Below are 15,532 nucleotides of genomic sequence, written 5' to 3' on the forward strand. Positions count from 1 at the left end.
TGGTTCAATTCCCAGTGCCAAAAAGGAGGGGAGGTGTGCTGTTAAATGTGGCACAGATAATAGAAAACCAATTCATCCTTCACTCAAAATGACTGTAATGAAGTCTCAGATTGTGAAGGCTCGACTGCCAGAACAGCCTTAAGTGTTAATATACAGAAACAACAGCAGCAATTAACTGTGTTTCTCTCTAAATTGGTTTCTCTTTAAATTTGTAATTTGTTTCTATCTCAGGATGACAATTGCAATTCCTTGGAGGACGGACGGCCAAAAGGCCCCCCTCCCCCTGCATCTAAAAACTTGAGATGTGAGAGATGGGTGCGAATATCTTTATATATATTTGATGAGGTCAATCACACCTCACAATATTTCTACATGACCTCCAAGTGTAAAAACTGGAATTAAATTATGCAACACAGATTGATATTGATTAGATTCCACCCATCTCCAAAACATTAACACAGAACAGACCCTACACTCAAGACAACATCACCTGGAATAGACCAAATCTATTCAGGCTGAACACTACACATCATAAACGACAAAGATTACAGAGTCTAAAAGTGTTACTTCACTAAAGATCTATTGCTCATCTTTTCACACTAACAGATCCAGATAGCCACACCCACACTCACACTCACACTCACACTCACACTCACACTCACACTCACACTCACACTCACACTCACACTCACACTCACACTCACACTCACACTCACACTCACACTCACACTCACACTCACTTTATACTTCTGCGTCGAGTGTACGCCGTAGGCTACGCGCGTAGCCGACGCCGTCGTGAGCATTTATACTTCTGCGCTGTTGTCTGCGTCAATGTGCAATTACACATGCAGACGCTAGAAGGCAGTGTCCTCCGGCATGTTGGTGTAATCAAGAGAACAGCCGAAGAAGAAGCAGCTTGTTGTGTAGAATCTGTACATTCATGTCGGAGCATCAGCAGCAGTGAGAGAGCGGCTTTTTTTGCAGCTTGAGTTGTTGTATCTAATACAAATTAAGCATCTCTAGTTGATTAGTAAAGTTAAATAAGGCGATCTGGCGCTGGAATGTGTTTGTGAAATCATGCGGAGCTCGTGGCCGCTGTTTTCAGCAGCGGTGGCTCGAGCAATCGATTGCTGTTGCGGCGACTTCATTCACGAAATATACCCTAATGTGTCCCTGTTCTTGATATACAATTACTGATTACCATCTTTGGTTTTAATGAGAAAATAAATAAACTATACTCAGTGGATCTATGTATTTATTTACTACCATAAAGAATCGCTGGACTGCAAAATATTGTGTTATAGCAGACATAAGGAACTATCATCCAATTTCTGGACATACACACACACACTCCTATCGCAGATTTTTTATTTATTTATTGACCTGAGGGAAGGGTTCTGGCAGACCAATCACAGCGCTTGCGGTCCGCGTAGAATTGACGCGTTGTTACATTTTTGGAGAGGTGCGCGTCAGGCTACGGCGTAGGGTACGGCGTAACCAACGCGTCTATGCGTAGGGTACGCCGTACCCTCTGCGTGCACTCGACGCAGAAGTATAAATTGGCCTTCACACTCACACTCACACGGAATACCCCTTATTGTATGACTACACATATTTAGATCTGCAGTAATTACATTGGAAGATTCCTGAACAAACACAGTGGTTATTATATATATATGTTTTCATAAATGTGATTGATTTGTTGTTTTTCTTATATGGTTTATTGATGCGTACCATCTTTTTTAAAGTATAAATTGCACTGACTTTTGCTACATTTCCTTTGAGAAATTCAGACCAAAATGCTTAAATTCCACTACCACCAAAATAGTGGAAAGTTAGATGAACTTTGAGTTTTGATTTCCGAGTCTTGGTTACACTGAATATATTGCTAATACTCCTCATGAAAAGGGGGACTTAAAATCAACAATGATTTTGTTTTGTTATAATGCATTTTATTTCAATGTTCCCAGAAACAATGTACGAGCTTGTGGAATCTTCTTTTATTCTCAAACCTTGACCACTTTATTAAGTATATCGATTTAAGGTCTTATTGCCAGAGACTATTTTGATATGATCACATCAGACTTCTGACCAATGAAAAATGCCATGTATGCTTTTGTTCTTTGTTGTGCTAAATGATCTTTTAATCACAGAATACCTGCAGCAAAAGTTCGCTCCTGTGTCCTGCCTCAAAAAGAGTGACTGTTCTTGAGGTGTGAAGTATTCAATGGACATTTTGCATATCAATGATGAAGTTCTCATGCAGGACTACAAGGACAACAAAGACTGAAAACTGATCAGCTGCTTTTGCAACAAGTCTGGACGAGAAGTCTGAAGAATAACATTTACACACAACAGAAAGCATATCTTTGTGGACAATGCCACCTTTGGACTCAATGATTGTGGCCAATGGTGCCAAACGGGGAACTGTAAGGTGGAAAATAATCAAAGATATTTGAAATAGAACAAAATCATCTGCTTTGCTGTTAGTAGCCATCGTCGTGATCAAGATATTGAAATTGACTCAACCCCCTCCCCCTTAACGCCATCAGAAGGGCCAGGTGGAGTTAGAAGAACAAAAGAATGGCTGGCTGGCCATCCTTTGATACAATGGGGGAAGTTTTGTCTGATTGGTTACTTTCAAATGTCTTACGGTTTGGTCTGATTGGTCAGTTTTAAAAGAGTCAGATTTGAATTTGGTGACATCAGGGAAAAGGATAAAAGAGGATTTCAACTGTAGCTCGCTCTCTTTGGATTCTCTGGCTTTCTGTAGAGAGAGCTGTTCTTTAGCTCTCTCTCTCTCTCTCTCTTTCTCTCTCACAGTTAGCAAAGGTTTATGTTTACATCTATTTGAAACTATTTTAAGTGTAACCATAACTAGAATTTGTGTTTCCTTTTAGAAGAGATTTCTGTCTATTATGTAATTGACATTTTACATTTACTTGATTGTTAATAAATTGTTACATTTTTGATCCTTTCTGAATTAATCTGTAATTATGAACTATCTCCAATGTGGAACGGTATAATTGCAACAAAGGGTTAAAACGGAACGATCAAATGTATGATTAACTATCAAATATAAATGATCAAACAACCGGTTGTCATTCTCTTCTAAATGCGACAACTATGATAAATGGAGTCAGATAAAGAATATTATAATCAAATCCATTCTTCCAGCTGAAACACTGAACGCGTGCGGCCTTCACCGCGGTTCGCTACCGATCCTTGGAGCGAATTCATGCGGTCTTACAAAGTGAACTTCACAGAAATGGTGAAAAGGCATACATTATACCTTCGCCCACGCCATTGGATTCCGTCGTTGGGCGGACAGGTGGTACTTACAGCCCTCTCTTCTTTTTTTGTAACCGAGAGTTGAAAACTGTTCAACTTTGGGTAAAACACAGTGCTCGCCAATGTCACTTGTTACCCAGCCGTCCAATCAAAGTGGAGGAAGGATGGGACAAATACTACACCAACCAACCATCCCACTTGTACAATGACTGAAGAAAGGAGAAGTTAATATTGCTGGTAACTGCATTTTTCACATTCAGTAATATTCTTCAAAATAAGATACTAGTAACATTGGGTGCTATGATTTGGAATATCCATGCCAGTAAAGCATCTCAGCTGGAAAAACGCTGCGACTCTAAAGCGCTCTTAAGCGCCACCAGCGGGCCATTTTCAGAAAAGCACCAGGCATTCATAAAGCAGGCTAAAAAAACGCTTTGGTGGAAAGACGTTAATTGAATATTTATTGTTAGGCACATGGCCTAGAAGTCTCTTTTGCATTTATGCAATATACTGGAGCCAACCCTGAGCAGGGAGATTCCACAGCACTCCCGGACAAGCAATTTGCGTATGTATAATTCACAGACAGGGATTATGCTAATTGTCAATGAGCTTGAACGCGCGCCCCAAATTTACGAGTGATAGAAATTCAGTAATACACACATGACGTTTAACTATCAAATCTAATGTTTACGAAGCATTTGTGAATCCAGCGTGAGTGTTTTTGGGAAGATCCGTTTTAAGCGCAAATTGCTTTGAATTTACTCGTACATTTACGAAAGTTTCATGAATGAGGCCCAATGTGCGCTTTGAGCATAATGGAAATCATGACCAAGGTTAGATGGACATTACTCTGTTACCTTTTTCTTTTCAATGCCTTGTTCAGAAGACTCTCCTTCCTCGCGATCTCCCATTTTTCTCTTTGTTCCTCTTGTATCTGCATCATCTCCCTGTTCACCACTCTCTTTTTCTTCCTCAGTGGTCTCGTCAACACTCTGTAACACCTCCTGCTCTGTTGTGGATGGTGCGCTCTGATTGGTTGTGTCTTCGGGCTGTAATTCCGTTTCTTGCTCTTGAACTTGGCCCTCTACAGTCAATTCCTGACCCTGTTGTGATGGCCCAGCTTCTTCTTCTGGATCTTCTGGCCTTGCCACTTCCTGCTCACATGCTCTCACTTCAGGTTCAACCGCCTCCACTATGGTGTCCTCTTCATGGCCCTCTGCATCTCCACCGATTACAAGAGTCTCTATTTGTTGCTTGCCAACCACAGCTTCGTTTCTCTCAACCGCTCCAATGTTCTCAATTTCCTCCACGGTCCCCTTCTCCTTGATCCTGTCATCTGCATAGACGCTCCTCACACCCTCCATCTCCTCGATCCCCGCTTCTACTTCTCGATCTCTCTCCAAGCAGAACATTTCCATCCCTTGTTGCTCCTGCGCTGCAAACATGACTTCTGCCTCCTCCTCGCCCATCATCCCTCTGTCATCATCTCCCTCCAACGGCTGGATCTCCTCACTCTCCTCTTCATCCTCATCCTCACCCTCTTCATAGTCATCAAATTCCTCTCCCTCACAGTATTCGTCATCCAGGAAGTCGCTGCCATCCTCCTCCTCCTCCTCCTCTTCATCCTCCAGCCCCTCCTCCTCTTCTTCCTCCTCTCCTAATTCTTCATCCTCCTCCAGCTCATCATCCTCCTCCTCTTCATCATCCGAACTGTTGATGTTGATGACGTTCTGGTCCACATCATTGCCTGGAGGCTGCTGTTGGAGCTGACGGCTGGTCTGAGCAATCTGGTTTTGAAGCTGCATCTGTAAAGACAAACCCAGCGTTGGCGGCTGCCCACCTGGAGAATTTTGCATCAACATCTGCTGAAGTTGTGGACCACCCGTCAGTGAATCCGCAAGGCCGGCAGGTGATGCTGAGAGCGAAGCTGTAGTTGAGTTCAGAGGAGGCACCAGAGACACCAGCTGGGCCGTCTGGCTTGGTCCAGGGAAAGAGTTAATGTTATTAGCATTAGCTGGCAGAATCTGATGGGGAATGGAGGTAGGCAGCTCATTAGGTAGAGAGGTGTCAAGCGATCCAACCTCACCCACTACTGGAACAGAGGGCTGCAGGCCACCTACCGCAGGTACCGGTGGCTGGGACAACGATTGTGCATTACCCGCTCCATCTTGTATCATCATCATACCTGCTGGCATAATGACAACACTATCATCTGAATCGCTCTCCAAAGAGATCTCCACATCTTCTGGCTCCTCTTTGTCATAGCGGACAAAAACTTGTCGTTGGCCTTCAGGGGCTCCCAGGCCCGCCAGTTCACCTGGTTGGGACGGAGAGAGCAGCAGGTCGCCTGGGGTGGCCGTAGTGCCTGCTGGAGTTGAAAGAACTGGAGGAGCCAAAGGTAGATGGTTCTCCAGGGAGCCAAGGAGGGTAGCAGGGGCTAACCCCATGGGATGCCTGGCAGAGAAAGGAGGCCCTGTTGTGGCCCCACCAAGGAGGGTAGGGATGGTTAATGAGGGGTTTTGGCCAGATGCAAGGACAGGGGCAGTTGATTTGAGAGTTAAAGGGGTGAGAGGGAGAGAGATTGAGGGTGTGCGAGGATGAATAAGGGTGTTGCATATGGTCAGAGCCTCAGCACAGAATGATGATACCTGTAGGAACACACAAAGATTAATAAAAAAACACCAGGAAGTGTCAGTAGTCACATTTTCCGAGGTCAGTACAAATTTGACTATGCCAACACATAATGAAAGAGACAATATCACCATTGTCCAAAGTGCAACAGTAACTGAGAAGGAATACTTCAACTAAAAACAACAAAAATTCTCATTAACTCACACTCATGCCATCCCAGATGTACATGACTTTCTTTTGTGGAACACAAATTAAGATTTTTAGAAAAACAAGTCATATAATGCAAGTGTGTAAGAGTGGTTTTCCTACTAATACAGAACATGAGATTAAACACCCTGCAATAAAACTCACTAAACTGAAGAGAAGATCTCATAGAAAAAGCATAGGATACCGCCTTGTACCCCCCTCTTCCAATTCGCTCTTCATTTCCCAGATTCAAGTCTATATACCACATATGACATCTTGTGAATCTATTGAGGTTTCCCTTTCATGATTGGTATCATTTTAAATGTCTCATTTGATTGGTAAAATGGTCTCAATTTCACTGCAGTCACTTGTATTATTAGACAGATTGAAAACTTAACCCAAAAAGAATATAATTTGCCTATGTCTTTTCAAGATATCTGATAATCATTGCTCCTCTTCCCCTAAACCAGGTGCAACCCTTTGGGGCACATACATAGGCCCAACACAGTTCCAAAAATATTTGTGCAGCAAGTATTTACAACCCTTTTGTTCTGGTATGGGTATTTAAGGATAACTGGCAAAACAGTCTTTGGGATTCTGGAACCAGAATATCCTGACAGAGCGGTGTCAGTTTCTTAAGCCAGAACTCAAACACACCACTATTTGTCTCTCCGCTGTCAGGTATGCATTTCTTTCTAGTTGTGCATTTCTTAACACATTGGGCTCACTGAACACGCATAGTTGTTTGTGCCATTACAAGAACACAGTTTATTTAAAACACACAACTGCTTTACTGTGCGTGTTGTATGAAAAACGTAGGTTAAAGGCTGCAGATCAGGGGTGTCAACTTCAGTTCTTGAAGGGCCACTGTCCTGCAGAGTTAAGCTTCAACCAGCTCCAAAACACCAGCCTGGAAGTTTCTAGTAATCCCTCGAGCTTGATCAGCTGGTACAGGTGTGTTTAATTAGAGTTGGAGATAAACTCTGCAGGACCGTGGCCCTCAAGGAACGGGGTTTGACGCCCCTGTTGTAGATGCTATGCATTCTAGAATCTTGTAGACCATGTGTCTTATGTAACTTGAAATTTCTGGACTATTCCAGTTATTCTAATTTTACACGTGTGACTATGTTGAATTTGTTTGTCTCGTACGTGGGACACTTATTTCCCATATAGCAGCAGTAAAACCATGTACAGGAGCAAAATTCCCAGGTGGCTACAATGTGATTGACAATTGCATTATGATTTTTGAACGGGCTTCTAAAAGTTAAATTGTGTAATTGGCATCAATGGCATTATATATTTTTTACCTGACAAATGTAATGTTAAATTTGATTTATTCTGTATTCTTCTGAAATCATTATGACCAGTAGATCAAGAGGAGGCTGATGTTACTGCAAATATTGTGCCTAGGAAAGAAAAAACTGAAGGCTCACGAATGAATGGAGCGGTATATCAATGACTCCGCAAGTTGTAAGTAAGTGGCTACACATAATACACCTTTTTTGTACGAGTAAGCAGTAGGAAACTGACTAAAAAGGTAGAAGCTAAATCTGTCCCCACGGACTAAGATCAGAATGGCGAGTTTGCGACCGTGAGATTGACATAACCTGGTCAGCAAGCTGGGGTCCAAACAACACGCGCGTGACGCTCGCTGTCTTTGTCAACCCCCAGTTTCTCTACCTCTACGTGCGTTTTTACAGTCTATGGTCACTATATGAGGACACAGACGCATAAACCGTCACTTCATGAGAATTTACTGTGTCATATAATGAACACAGACACTCAAATGTGTTCACGGCAACCCGTCAAAACAAATGTTCGATTTAACGTGAAGACATTTTCTGAATATATTAGGCTACTGTTGTACAGTAGATTTAGCTACGTCTCTGTGTAATAAGAATACATCTCTACTAATAATAATAATTATGCCTAGAAGGTTGTAAAGAGATTATTTTCTGATTAATATAGGACTCCTACATTTATTTGTTGCACTGTTGTGTTTTTTATACAGTTATATTGTAAAACTAAAATACCTTTTTCAGTTTGCAATGTAAGATTTGTGGCTGCATTTGAAGTTCTTTTTCGCTTAAGAAAAATAAATAATATTACTGTCAAATGCATTTCAGATAATAAAAATACTGTAATAAATACAGTAGTTCACCATGTATTTGTTCATGTTTTATTAAGGAATAAGTCTGTAGCACACCATAAAATAATTCTAGCAATTCATACAGGGCTAGTAATATACAGCTGTATATACAGATACACACCCAGGTATCGGATCAGTACTCGGTATCGGCCAATACCCTGAGCCCAGGTATCGGAATCGGGAAGGGGAAAAGGGTATCGGACCCCATTAACTTTCATTGTGTAATATATATATATATATATATATATATATATATATATATATATATATATATATATATATATATATATATATATATATATATATATATATATATATATATATATATATATATATATATATATATATATATATATATATATATATATATATATATATATATATATATATATATATATATATATATATATATATATATATATATATATATATATATATATTTTTTTTTTTTTAAAAATCACAAGTTTCAAAATACCTTCTTTTGTGTCCTGCAGGGGACAGTAAACAAAACAAGTTTTGAACAACATGAGGGTGAATAAAGGAAGACAGAACTTTCTTTTTTGCTTTCCTTTCCTGTCTGAGCTTATCCTATCCCTTTTAAACAGAGCACATGTTAGACAGATAAAAGAAATCTGATAACTGTGTGATGAACCACAGAGGCAGGTTTGTGCTAGGGCCACACTCACTTGGCAGTTTCTATTCTAGTGTTAAAATAGGCTAAATTTAGCTTTGAAAACAATAAAAGAACCAGTTTGCCAGGCGTAATGTTTCTTTTTAACATCTCACTACTTTTATGTACACCTTTGCAAACATGAAACACTGTCTCCAGTTACAGTCTCGTGCGTCAATAGAAGCAAATAGCCACTACACCACCCAGAATGAGCATTCACAGTGAAAGCAAACAGCTACATATGACGACAAATACACTGTCAAAATGAATGTTGGTGTACGTCAGTCACTGTATACTTCAAGACTTTTTTTAAATTTGTTTTTATATGTTTGCCTGTTCAGACAGGTTCAGTTAATATGCCATTAAACTGGAAAGTACACAAAGGGCTTGATTTTGGTACACTGATTTTTAAAAATCATGGTTTTAAAACGTACAGTACCTGTCAAAAGTTTGGAAAGTTACAATTTTTAATGCTTTTGAAATAATTTTATTATGCACACCAAGGCTGCATTTATTTAATCAAAAATACAGCGAATATTGTATATAAAAAAGCGAATATTGTGAAATATTACCATTTCTATATAAATACTTGTTATCTATTTTAATACATTTAAAAATGAAATTTATTCCTGTGATGCACAGCTGAATATTTAGCATCATTACTCCAGTCTTCAGAGTCACATGATCCTTCAGAAATCATTCTAACATGCTGATTTGCTGATCAAGAAATTATTATTATTATTATTATTATGGTGATACTTTTAGTAATGATGCTGAAAATTCCACTAAGCCATCACAGGGGAAAATTACATTTTAAAATATATTCAAATAGAAAACAGTTATTTTAAATAGTAATATGTTTGCGATATTAATGTTTTGCAATATTAATGTTGATTAAACAAATGCAGTTTTGGTGAGTACAAGTGATTTCTTTCAAAAACAAAAAAATATAATTTTCCAAACTTTTGACAGGTACTGTATGAAGCATGTGAAAGCATATCTGGAAAAAATAAGTAAATTTTAAGGTTGTCTGAGGCTGAGAAACCATCCACAAATAAGAAATACTGGGAGCACAATACGGTTCATTAACATTAATTGCATAATGCATTACATATCATGAACTAACAATAAACAACATTTTCAAGATTTAGATTTCTAGGTCTAGATTATGTATAAATTAACAAAGAACAAATAAATATAAAAACAATTGTATTAGGAAAGGCCATAGAATGTTTTTCATTGTTAGTTCATGATACTTAACACAATAAATACATGTCAAAATAAAACTTATAGTATAGTGTTCCTGAAATACCCTGTTGAGTGTCAACACTGATTTCAACAGCCTTTTATTACAACATGCATTTACTCAACTCTGTTGGCACTTTCAGTGCTTCTGCTTTCATTAGCACAACGCACTTGGAGTAACAACAATAATGTGAAGCTAGTTGACAAACACTATAAATCAGCAAACAACACCCTCTGATGGACAACATTTAGATGCCAATCAGTATTCAGGGTTCAATCTTTTATGTAGCATTTTGTCTTGTGTACAAATACTAAATATGGAACATCTGTTAAACTTTGAACAGAAGATTAACAGGCCACTGTTTGTGTGTGGGTGTTTGTGTAAAAGCACATCTTCAGTAAAATATTTGCTACATAAACTGCAAAAGTGTAGATGCATTCCCAAAATGTATTTGGACAATTAAGGCACAATTGACTATATGCACGGAACGTTCTTCAGAACTTCCGCAATAATATAAGCCAGCTGGAAAACTTCAGGTGAAATGTCTCTATCGTTATCTGTCCCGAGGTAGCTTTAAAAGGTGCACTATGTAACTTTTCCGTCCACTAGAGGTCGCCTATTCAAAACAAAGGAGTAGTTTGATGACGCCAAGTTTGAGTGAAGAATCTTGGGACACGTGGTCTTTACCTCACAGCCGGTGGAAAAGAATCGGGATAGGACTCGGGCAGAAGTCATGTTCATGGATGTGATTATTAACGTTACTGTAGTATGAAGTAGAGCAGGACCGAGTGTTATGGAGCGGAGCAAGGCTGCCGGGGCGATTGTTAACTGCTATGACACTCTGCAGTGAGAGTAAAGCCTTTTCTGCAAAATAAAACCAAAGGGAACGCAGATATGACGCTATCGACAGGCAACCCTCATACGTACCCGGTTCCTTGGTTAAAATAGCAATTTCTGATGATTTACAAATATTTGGAATATTGTAAGCACTCAACTGAACAAAATAATGTGATTTTTGCCTAGTGGTTTTTGGATATTTTACTGCAAAAATGTTACATAGTGCACCTTTAACACCATCAATAGTGTAATATTTAGTTTATAATCAGAATATGGTCACATACATAGTCAGATCAATCATTAATTTAGTTATTTAAAAGGTAAGTTCCTACTCAGCGAGATTCAATTCAACCATCAGTTTTCACTTTCGTGTGAAAAAGCGCCAACACAAGGTAAATTAAAGATTATGCACTTTAGTTAGATTCATTGAACAAAACAGGAGTTTTTATAAGTGTGCTGAAATTGAGCTTGCGCTGCTCTGATTTACAGCTTTAGTTAGTGATATAAGGTGCGCGGTGCTTCTTTCTGTGTAATTCATTCTCAAAAAAAGTTATTGTTTTTCATTAGACTTTTGGGAGTTCTTCATACTTCACCTTGACAATTTACTTTTAAACCTAATTGTTTCATAATGTTTAATATTTATTCAGAAGCGAAACTTGGTAAAAAAATAAATAGCGTAAATGGCTAATATGAGCCAATAAATGCTCCTCTACTGCCACCTGCTGGTTACAGTGGAAATTAATGTATTTTTTATTTTTAAATAAAAACAATTCTAAACATGTCGGGTTACCTACATCTGGAAACGCCCGGTTTTACTAAATCTCAGAAGGATGAACAACGATGTTTTTGTCATTACATTAAAAATAACATTTGAATTGCTGGAAAAATGTTGCGTGTGCGACTGTGCATGTCCAATTACAGACACATTGTTTCTAATTCCAATGTTCCTATTAGCTTTGTGATTATTGTAAATCAATAAAACTGGTTTATAGGCAAATTAGGTGTGAACTGCATTAAAACATAAATACAACATTAAAAAGTCAACCATTGATGGTTTTGTGTCGATGTACAGCGAGTACAGAATAACAGCTATAGTTCACCAGAAATGCCCGAGCTGGCTTATCGAAAACCAGGAACCGAGCATATGGTCAATTAAATATTTACTAATGCATTTTCATTATAACAAAAAGTGGCTGTTTTTTTTTCTTCAAAAGTTTATTTCTAAAGTTTAAAATTTGCTAGATTTGAAAATGTTTCAAATGTATTGTTCAAAATACAGACAAAAAGTCTTGGACAATTTCTGGTTGTCAAACTGAACATGTTCATTAGTTAATGTAATGAACTACACTGGGGCTTATTCTGCTGGAACATCTGAATGAACCTGATGGAAACTGACTTCATACAGCATGAAAAATGACTGAGACCAAGTAAAAAAGTGACTTAGGTGAATTCCAAGAAAGTAGATGCCACGTGGTTTGATATTTTGTCCCCCAGTTTCACAGACAAGGCTTAAATCTAGTCCCAGACTAAAATGTTTGAGCTGTTTTAACTGAAAGCAACTTGCACTGACATATGTAAGGAATAATTGACGACGGGCCGTTCAATTATTAGAATGATAATGCACACCCGAGGTGGTGATGCGGTCACGACGCGAAGCGGAGTACTACGGTTATACTTATACTTATACTACTACGGTTACCACACCTCAAGACATCGATCCTTTTATATATTTAATGGGATTCGTCCGGTTTTTGTACTTAAATCGCTATTGTGAGTAGGACTATTTCTTCCGCGTCTCATCCAACAGCTCTTTTGCTAGTTCCGAAACGTCATTTTAAAGCCGTTAACGAAGGCTTGAGCCGTTGATAGCATTCTACTGCAGTTATTAGAAAGAGAATGAGAGCGAGAGAGAGAGAGCGAGAGAGAGAGCGAGAGAGAGAGAAAGAAAGAAAGAGCGCTTGTGTGAACTAGGCTCCCTCTGTGCGTCTCTAAACAGCGCTGTTATTACCTCGCTAGTGAAAAAATGTCACGTGTAGCCTTTAAGTTGCTCCACTATATAGGCGAACTGATCAAATCGTCAGGGCAGCGCTGACAGCTTTTTGTGCAAACTGTAGTGCGTGTGCGAGCATGTGTGATTTCAGTAAGGAGACAGAAAAGCTTGCCTTTGTTGTTTTTCATCTGGACTGTCTAATAATGCTGCCGCCCAGTTGTTGAACGTTTTATATTCACTGTAAATATTAAGATTTACTTTAGGAAAATCGCCTGTCATATTTTTGTTTTTTAGTCCTGTAATTTCCGTTATTACAGTTAACTATGCGCAGTGATATGGAACTGTAATGCGGTCAAGAGAGCTGCCTGGAACTACGTTCGCTGTGCGTCTCCCAGAAAATAACTGCACACCTCAGAACGTTCATCAGCCAATCAGATTCAAGCATTCAACGGCCCCGTAGTATAACTAAAAATATGCCCCATCTGTGAAACCAGGTCTGTATTTTTTAGGTATTTTTAAGTGCGATTTTAGCATCCAAAGACTTCAGGGCCACTGTATAATGTATACACTACTAAAAAACCTTTGATAAATCTGCCCTTAAAATAACATAATAAAATAAATTTTCACTCCATCACTTACCAGGAAGACAATAAGCTTGTGGATTAGCATGTTGTTATGCGCTCATAAATTAGATTCAAGTCATCATGGTTTACTGTAAACTGCAAGATTTCCACTTTTAACCGTTTTGAGTGGATGTTCACTCACCATGATGTTGCGATCTCGCCGGCCGTGGCTGAAGATGGAAACGGCGCAGGAGAGGGAAGGTGGCCAGCGGGGAGAGGGCACCAGCACAAGTGCCAGTAAGAGGCGGTAGAGCTCTCGACGAGGGGTAGGGCTGCCATACTGTCCACTGACAGCACTGACCTCCAGCACACAGTGAGACTGCTGCTGCAGACGCACACACAGAGGCACCACCAGGTCTTGGATCCTCTAACAAGGGAGGGTGTTATTAGAAGAACATAAAACACATACTTGTAAGTAACATAAAAAGAGATTAATACACAAGCATAAACCAATTGTAATGAACAAACCTTATGCAGATCTTCCTTTAACAAAGTTCCACTGGTCAAAATGATCTGTCTTAATGCTGTAAAGGAATCATTCTTCATCAGCAAATGTTTATTTCAGCCATTAAAAACTTAAATTAATTTATTGTTGAGCGCTCACCCCGTAGAGCAGCAACACATGTGTCTTGATTGGCTAGCACATCTCCTTTCCTCTGTAGCGATATTGCATCTCCTATTCCCTTAGTCCGACGAGGACCTGACTTGCCAGCAGAACCAATCAGGTCAGTCATTGATGACTGTAGTCCGGAACGAAGCTGAAGCAGAAGACAGAACCGTTGGAGAAAGAAAGAACCATTTCAAGCAGGGCTACAATTTAATGTATAAATTGAGTTTCAAAAACTGAATGACAACACAATGTGCAAAGATGGCCATCAGACACATTTGGGTATTATGTTTTTATATTATCACTATTTAAAATAACTGTTCACCATTTTATTATGATTCTTTAGAAATAATATGGCAAGTTGATGTTCAAGAAACATTTTCAATGTTGAAAACCGTTGTGCTGCTTAATATTTTGTAAATGTGAAATTGTGATACTATTTTTTTTAACTTTCTATTCATCAAATAATCATGAAATAATTGTAGTCACTTTCGATTAATTTAATGCATCTTGCTTAATAAAAGTTTTCATTTCTTCAAATGTATTAAACTGTCATCTTTATTTGGAGTCTTCTCAAACTATATGTAATTCATTTAGTTATTGAATCTACATATTACAATATTTCATTTCATGACAGCCTTCATATGTACTAATCATATGTCAAGTATAGCACTGGGTAAAGGCCCGTTCACACTAGTAATGATGATGACTATAACTATGTCCACACCAACGGACATTATCGTTCTGTTTATTATAAGCACACTGCAGTTTTGATGGCTGTCACATTAAATTTTCAAGAGTTTCAAAATGTCAAAATTCTCAATTTGTCGTTAATATTTTTATCGTTCATCAGCTGGAAAAAAAAGTTGTGAAAGTGATTCCAACTATCTTGTTTCTTTGTGTCGTTATAGTTGGGGTGTGAACTCTGCTCTTCTTTTACAGTTATAACGATTTTTACAACTATATCGTTATTCTTTTCATTATAGTTATCATCCTTGGAGTGAACAGGCCTTAATTGTTACTAATTACATTCCTTATGTTAAACTTACCTTAACTGCTTCTGATCCAGGCGTGATGTCACCCATCAGATGAGTGAACAGTAACTCTGTGTGGGACGGGCTTCCCTGAAGCAGAGACACGCCCCCTACTCTTACCCACAGCTCTATGATACGGTACACCGCCACTCGCACTGCACTATGGACAAAATACAACATATCAGTTTGAACCCTTGACTAAAATAACAGTAAGGAAGCATACTTTGTGCTTCAATAACACAAAGTAACACATAGACATGGCAAATTA

General features: G+C 38.8%; 1 protein-coding gene across 1 annotated transcript in view; it reads right to left on the bottom strand.

The window, feature by feature from the left end:
- The window catches only part of pelp1 (proline, glutamate and leucine rich protein 1), a 30,838-nt gene that overhangs the window by 8,953 nt on the left and 6,353 nt on the right, over positions 1–15,532 (bottom strand). The window contains exons 12-16 of the mRNA XM_079810567.1: positions 15,280–15,424; positions 14,228–14,381; positions 14,092–14,147; positions 13,766–13,990; positions 4,149–5,939 (exon numbers count right to left, since the gene is read on the bottom strand). Coding sequence (XP_079666693.1) covers positions 4,149–5,939; positions 13,766–13,990; positions 14,092–14,147; positions 14,228–14,381; positions 15,280–15,424 — 2,371 coding nt within the window. The remainder of the gene's footprint in view (positions 1–4,148; positions 5,940–13,765; positions 13,991–14,091; positions 14,148–14,227; positions 14,382–15,279; positions 15,425–15,532) is intronic.

This window comes from Gobio gobio (genome assembly GCF_949357685.1).
Source record: "Gobio gobio genome assembly, chromosome: 2".
NCBI lineage: Eukaryota > Metazoa > Chordata > Actinopteri > Cypriniformes > Gobionidae > Gobio > Gobio gobio.